Source organism: Protomyctophum parallelum (genome assembly GCF_964188405.1).
Source record: "Protomyctophum parallelum genome assembly, chromosome: 18".
Lineage (NCBI taxonomy): Eukaryota > Metazoa > Chordata > Actinopteri > Myctophiformes > Myctophidae > Protomyctophum > Protomyctophum parallelum.
Genome location: NC_139716.1, coordinates 20,278,605 through 20,286,104, shown reverse-complemented (window position 1 = coordinate 20,286,104; position 7,500 = coordinate 20,278,605). Strand labels below are relative to the sequence as shown.

The following is a 7,500-nucleotide window of genomic DNA, read 5'->3' as shown; positions in this document are numbered from 1 at the left end:
AATTTCTACCAATCCTCCTGTGTGGGAGAGAAGAACGTGCCATGTTTCTGGTCCTGTCTATACCTCCCACTTGGCCAAAGTTTCAGCTCACCTTGAAGTGTGTTTGTGTACGTTTGGGTGCGTGGGCGTGCGGTGAACCCTTAGCAGCCGCCTTGACTCGTTCAGTGTGTGTGTGTGCGTGCGTGTGTGCGTGCGTGCGTGCGCGTGTGAGCGTACGCGTTTGCCCAAGGCTTTCACATAACAGTGCCTCGCTCGCTCGCACGCTGACGCACTTTGTGGTCGTCAGCGGTCCAGCCTGTTTGTTTTTACTCCCACCGCACCGAGGGCCGCGCGGACCAGACTATTCTCTGCCGCCACAAGAAGAGAAACGGGGCTATAGTATGAAAGGCAAGGAACGGGAGAGTTTTATACACGTGTTTTGGTTGTGTATAAAAACCTCGCCTCGATGTCGGCCGTGAGGCCGTCCTGGACGAATTCAATCTAACTGGGTTTTTCGGGGGTTGGCAGGAATGAATGAGGCCCTTGATGTTGCTTTCGTTGCGTCGCGTGGTGTGCAGGCGCACATTAAACAACAATAGCCTGATCTATACGAGCTCACAGCGCGGCCACGCTATGCGACGTGTTGTGAGGTTGATGTAGATCGACGGCGGCTTTTGGCTGGGAGTGTTTAGTGGAGTGGAGATCAAATATAGGGTTTGTTGTCTGGTGACTCCTGGGGTCAGGAGTGCTTCCTCTGTGGGGAATCTCAGCGGCTTCCCTCAGGGTCCCTGCCTGGTCATATTCAGGACCCCGGCTCTCTGCCTGGTCATATTCAGGACCCCGGCTCTCTGCTACATTAGTTAAGTATTTTGTCTATCTAGTTGACACCGTTGACATATATTCTGCTCATTCAGTTAGCGTACCATATACAGCCATAAAACGTATGTCTCAATTTCCAGTCATTTCACTGGCACCCTAACGCCTAACCCATTGCACCCTATCCCTGGTAATACCTAAATATTGTACTTAAGTACAGTATTGAGTATGTGTACTTAGCCACTTTAGTACTTTACACCAAGGGTTCTCAACCTTTTCAGTCCGTGACCCCCCAAAATGTGAACTGGGGACCCCCAGAATAATCATATGTGAACTGGGGACCCCCAGAATAATCATATGTGAACTGGGGACCCCCAGAATAATCATATGTGAACTGGGGACCCCCAGAATAATCATATGTGAACTGGGGACCCCCAGAATAATCATATGTGAACTGGGGACCCCCAGAATAATCAGATGTGAACTGGGGACCCCCAGAATAATCATATGTGAACTGGGGACCCCCAAAATAATCATATGTGAACTGGGGACCCCCAGAATAATCATATGTGAACTGGGGACCCCCAGAATAATCATATGTGAACTGGGGACCCCCCCAACCTGACAAGCACTTCAAATGTAGGAGTTGAAGCATTACATTTTGTTTGACTCAGTTCCACAGACAAATATTGTGGAAAATAGCCGCTCTACAAGCTCACAACGCGTGTGAGCTTGTAGAGCGGCTATTTTCCACAATATTGTCCTCTTTCTTGTATCATTTTACAATTTGGCCAATGTTTGACCAGTTCGTATAGTCAGGTTTGTTGATTATTTTTGATGCAGGTATTAATATGTATTTATTGTCACTTCACTGTCATCAGGGGACCCCCTCCAAAATCATGTGGGGACCCCCCACATTTGGATTGATTATTCAGCTTAGTGTTCTCTCTCTCTCTCTCTCTCTCTCTGGATGGTTCTGTTCAGTGCACTGTCACCATGGATCCATGGAGCCGTGTGGAGGAGGGCATGTTGTGGGCAGATCTGAAGTCAGATCATGGTGCGATGCGACGCGGTCCCCTGGCCGACAGCACAGATCTGAAGTCAGATCATGGTGCGATGCGACGCGGTCCCCTGGCCGACAGCACAGATCTGAAGTCAGATCATGGTGCGATGCGACGCGGTCCCCTGGCCGACAGCACAGATCTGAAGTCAGATCATGGTGCGATGCGACGCGGTCCCCTGGCCGACAGCACAGATCTGAAGTCAGATCATGGTGCGATGCGACGCGGTCCCCTGGCCGACAGCACAGATCTGAAGTCAGATCATGGTGCGATGCGACGCGGTCCCCCCTGGCCGACAGCACAGATCTGAAGTCAGATCATGGTGCGATGCGACGTGGTCCCCTGGGCCGACAGCACAGATCTGAAGTCAGATCATGGTGCGATGCGACGCGGTCCCCTGGCCGACAGCACAGATCTGAAGTCAGATCATGGTGCGATGCGACGCGGTCCCCTGGCCGACAGCACAGATCTGAAGTCAGATCATGGTGCGATGCGACGCGGTCCCCCCTGGCCGACAGCACAGATCTGAAGTCAGATCATGGTGTGATGCGACGCAGTCCCCTGGCCGACCGACAGCTATTTCACTGAAATTATATCAATAGGTTTTTTTGTTTTTCTCTCGTTTTTCTTTCTTCATGTCTGGAGGGTCAAGAGTGTTTCTGCGGGAATGAAATATCTTGTTTTTGTTTAGTTTCGGGGGGAGTTTCTTAGCAAAATATGAGTCCATCTTATCGCTTCATCGCTGGTGCGCTTAATGTGAAAAGGCGCGCGTGTGCGTGTGTGTGCATGCATTCACATGTGTGTGTGTGTGCGCGCGTCATATTATTACATGCGCGCACACGTGGGTGTGTGTGTGTGCAAGCAGCCAAGCACGCACATGCATGTTTGTGTGTGCCGAGTGTGTGCGTGCATACCTGGCGGCCATGACTCCCACAGCATGCGGGTCAATTTGAATGCATTGATGATCACACGCATACAATACATTGAAACCACACAATGAAAATGGACCGCGACGTGCATCTTGTATTTAATGTGTAGCTAGAAAGCTTGTCTGTGTGTGTGTGTGCCGCGCATGTATATATACAGCAGAGCCTGCAAAGCCAATAACATCAAAGTATAACTGCTATACGCTCTCGACACTATATGTATTTACATTTCATAAATAAAAATGTTTTCAATTTATTCATGAGTTATCTTGTCTGAAAACAAAATGCCAGCGTGTTTGATGTGGTGGTGTTGTTCGTTCCCCTCTTGTCTGTCTGTCTGTCAGTTCTTCACACAGTACTACGGACCAGACTATTCCATTCCCTGGTGTTTGATGTGGGGTGCTGTCTGTCTGTGTTGTCTGTCAGTTTTTCACAGAGTACGGACCAGACTATTCCCTGGAGATCTGCCCAAGCTGTAGGCCCGACCGCAATGATTCCAAACACCTGGAGAACGTCATCAACACCATCAAAGGTGCGGCATGTGTGTGTGCGTGTGTGTTCATGTGTGTGTGTGTGTGTGTGTGTGTGTGTGTGTGTGTGTGTGTGTGTGTGTGTGTGTGTGTGTGTGTGTGTGTGAGTGAGTGTGTGTCCGTGCGTGTGCTTGCAGTACTGTCATTGTGTGAGTACCAAATGTAGATTTTGTGAGGATAATTGTTCTGGTCTTCAATGGTTGTTTTATTTGTGAAAAGGATTCTTTGACTTAGGCTTAGAATTATAGGAACATATTCCGTTTGGAGTTAAAAACTACCGATGACGCCTTTCGACGCCTTTTTGCGTACGTATACCTCGTTGCCTTATCGCGCCTTTTTTTAATATAAATTGATTACGGTGCTCAGTCCAGTTTCCCCCATGTAACGCTCCCATTTCGATCCCGCGGAAAGATCCGGTATACAAACCGGAAATGAAAATTCCCGCTGGCTTATGCTTGCTATATGGGACACAGCAACTTAGAACGTAAATATCTCGTGAGTCCCTTTTTAGAACAAAAGCAAGCTTGGTTTGCGTCTGATGTATCTTAACGGTAGTATTTCGCTTACCAAAAGTATATGTTTTGGGTGGATTAAATTACAATCACGGGACATAATAGTTAAATAGCGGATTTCACTTTCTGACTCAGAGGTTTCCGGTTAGTATCGCTCATTCACAATGCATTAGTGGCAGCGAGAGCCCTCCACCAGGTGGCGCCATGGCATTGGATTAAGGTTTGAATTAGGGATTTAGAGGTTATATATTCATACATTAGTTGCACGTCGTCGGTGTCATACACCAAACCAAACAATAGCCGATCTACAAGCTCACGATGCGCAATGCTGTGACGTGTTGTGAGCTTGTACATCTGCTATTTCCGGTGTGTGTGTGTGTGTGTGTGTGTGTGTGTGTGTGTGTACACGTGCGCGTGTGTGTGCGCGTGTGTGTGTTGAACCCTCAGTCACCCTTCACTCTGTGTATTTCATGTCTGCATGTCTTCAATACGTCTTTGTTGGTCTACATGTGTGTCGATTTACATCTCGCGTGTGTGTGTGTGTGTGTGTGTGTGTGTGTGTGTGTGTGTGTGTGTGTGTGTGTGTGTGTGTGTGTGTGTGTTTGTGTGTGTGTGTGTGTGTGTGTGCGCGCTATGCCATTCTGCTGACCCCTCATTCACCGGCGGCCTCTTGCTTTTTCTGTCTGTGGTTTCATGCATATATGTTTCTTTGTGTCTGTGTGTGTGTGTGTGTGTGTGTGTGTGTGTAGTATTAGTAGAGTTGACCCCTCATACTCACAGGCTCTTGTAATAGATAGTGATTTGTTGATTATGAGTTTATTTTAATTTTTACGAGGTGTTATTGTTTCTGCACATTGCTGTAGTTAAACAGGAATTTTAACTACAGCGACTTCAATCATTTGGCACTTAAAAAAAAAAATCTGCCAACCTGCCAACCTGGGGAGAGCAACGGACCGACCTCATGCCTCCTTCTATGCATGAGGAGTCCAAAGCCGCTTCTTATCCCCTGACAGGGGGAGTTTCCCCGGTTTGACGTATAGCGCGTGGAAGGAACACGTTATTCCGACCAGTTCCTTTATACCCTCCATCAGGCGCCCCGGCTGGCCAGGGGGAGGCGGTATAGAGACCAGGATTACTGCATGTTTTTTGTGAGGGTACCTACCCTAGGGGACACGGGGAGAACATGTGAGGGTACCTACCCTAGGGGACACGGGGAGAACATGTGAGGGTATCTACCCTAGGGGACACGGGGAGAACATGTGAGGGTACCTACCCTAGGGGACACGGGGAGAACATGTGAGGGTACCTACCCTAGGGGACACGGGGAGAACATGTGAGGGTACCTACCCTAGGGGACACGGGGAGAACATGTGAGGGTACCTACCCTAGGGGACACGGGGAGAACATGCAAACTCCACACAGAAAGGCCCTTTTCGCCAACCCCGCCTAGGGCAGGGGTATAGGCAACCTGCGGCTCTAGAGCCACATGTGGCTCTTATCCCATTCTGACCTGAGATCAGATTCTAAAAGATGTCTTCTACATCTTGACAGTTTTCCATTCTGACCTGAGATCAGATTCAAAACATGTCTTCTGAGTCAGTCGCTCTTTTTTTTTCAAAAATAGCAGACCTACAAGCTCATAGCGCGCCACTCGGTGGCGCGCTATGAGCTTGTAGATCTGCTATTTTTCAATAGCTAAAGCATAACATAGTGCTAACACCAAAAGGGGTTCAGGTCCTCTCCCGTGGCTCCCAGTTGCTACGGCAAAGAAGTATGAAAAGGAATATTATTTTTCTTTTCTTTTCTTGAAGTTATTCTTTCATTTTGATATTGCAAAAGAATGTTGCCTATATACACCAGGTAAAAAATAAGAATCAAATTTAATGAAGGAAAAATAGAAGAATGTGTTCATGATAGGACAATCTGTCTGGTTTGTTTTCACCACCAATGCTATGCTGGCTTACTGGTACAATATACTTGACATGCTTTGAGAAATTAGCAAACAATAAAATGTAATATTGAAAGACCAGAGAAATCACAAATAATTAAAGTTTGCTTTATTAAAGCAAACATATTTTGCGGCTCCAGATAGAATTGTAGTACAATTGGGCCAAAATCTTCTCTTCTGATAATAAAGGTTGCCTACCCCTGACCTAGGGTATGGGCACTGATGGTGCGAGAACACACGCCCGCAGCGGCCACAGCGTGAGACCACAGCCACCGTGTACTCCATTTGTCACATTACTAAGTTCAACCACTTAACCCATTTAGAGTAGACCTTAAGTTCGATTCTACAAAATGTCTTCTAAGTCATGACGGTTTTCTGGAAAAACCTCATGTTTCGACGTATCGTGAACTCGCCGGTCGGCTGTGACTGTGTGAGATGTGGTGTGTAGTGTACAAAGAGGGAAATCCTAGAGGATTTACTATTGTACAGAACTAAGGAAAGAAACCCGGTCAAAGGGGTAAAAATTGGGGCACCCGTCTGTAACTCTGTACGTATACTGTAATAGTAGTTGTGTGTGTGTGTGTGTGTGTGTGTGTGTGTGTGTGTGTGTGTGTGTGTGTGTGTGTGTGTGTGCTAGTGTACTTGCGTGCACGTAGTAGTGTGTGTGCGTGTGCGTGTGTGTGCGCTGACAGGCCACAGTGCTCAGGGGGGGGGTTTAACCCATTCTGAACGGGAACCCATTTTGCTGTTAGCGTCATGTTATGCTTTAGCTATTGAAAAATAGCAGATCTACAAGCTCATAGCGCGCCACCGAGTGGCGCGCTACGAGCTTGTAGGTCTGCTATTTTTTGAAAAATCGAAGAACGACTGACATTTTTTTAGAATCTGATCTCAGGTCAGAATGGGTTATAATCAGACCAGTGTGTGTCCAGTGGAAACCTCGTATGAATCTGATCTCAGGTCAGAATGGGTTTAACCGACGGCGGGGGTTAGAGCCGGGGGCGAACAGTTCAACACCGCCGAGGAGGAACAATGTCTGAACTGAGGAAGGAGAGGACAGCATGAGTTCACCTCCGGGGGTCCATTCGTCTCCTTCATGAAGTGTCTGTGAGTGTGTTGTTTTCCTAGACTCGGCACACAGCCAGACATGCATATTTTAGTCAGGGGGAAATTAGCACAAAGTTGTGGCAAATCTTGCCAAAAAAAAACAAATGCTTACACCACTAGCTTTCTTCACACACGTGTTCATAAAGGTGTCTACTATGCTTTTTTGTATTTCCCAGACGGAAGCTATATAGGCAAATAAATGGTTTAACCCATTTTGGACTGAGGTCGATAAAAAAAAGGCTTCTAAATAAATAAATAAATCTGAAAAACCCTATGTTTCTATGTCAGTGGTGCTCAACCTTTTTCATGTCAACGACCCCCAGAATGATCTCTTATTGGGCCACGGACCCCCATCTGAAAATATCTAGTTCCAGGGACCCCCCCCCCAGAAGCCAATATTTTAGTTAAAAATGTTCGCTCTGAAATATATATTCAATGATTCGTGCCACATTTTAAGGACTTTTCAAAAATAGCAGACCTACAAGCTCGTAGCTTGTAGATCTGCTATTTTTCCAATAGCTAAAGTATAACATAATGCTTAGTTAAAACACCAAAAGGGGTTCCCGGCCACACGCCCAGAATGTGTCAAACAGATCGCAAAACACGCTATTGTCCAGCGAA

At 47.1% G+C, this 7,500-nt stretch overlaps 1 protein-coding gene across 1 annotated transcript in view; it reads left to right on the top strand.

Moving 5' to 3' along the window:
- Positions 1-7,500, top strand: part of hdac8 (histone deacetylase 8) — a 67,477-nt gene that overhangs the window by 44,034 nt on the left and 15,943 nt on the right. Inside the window, exon 10 of the mRNA XM_083788735.1 lies at positions 3,209-3,314. Within this exon, the coding sequence (XP_083644861.1) occupies positions 3,209-3,314 (106 nt within the window). The remainder of the gene's footprint in view (positions 1-3,208; positions 3,315-7,500) is intronic.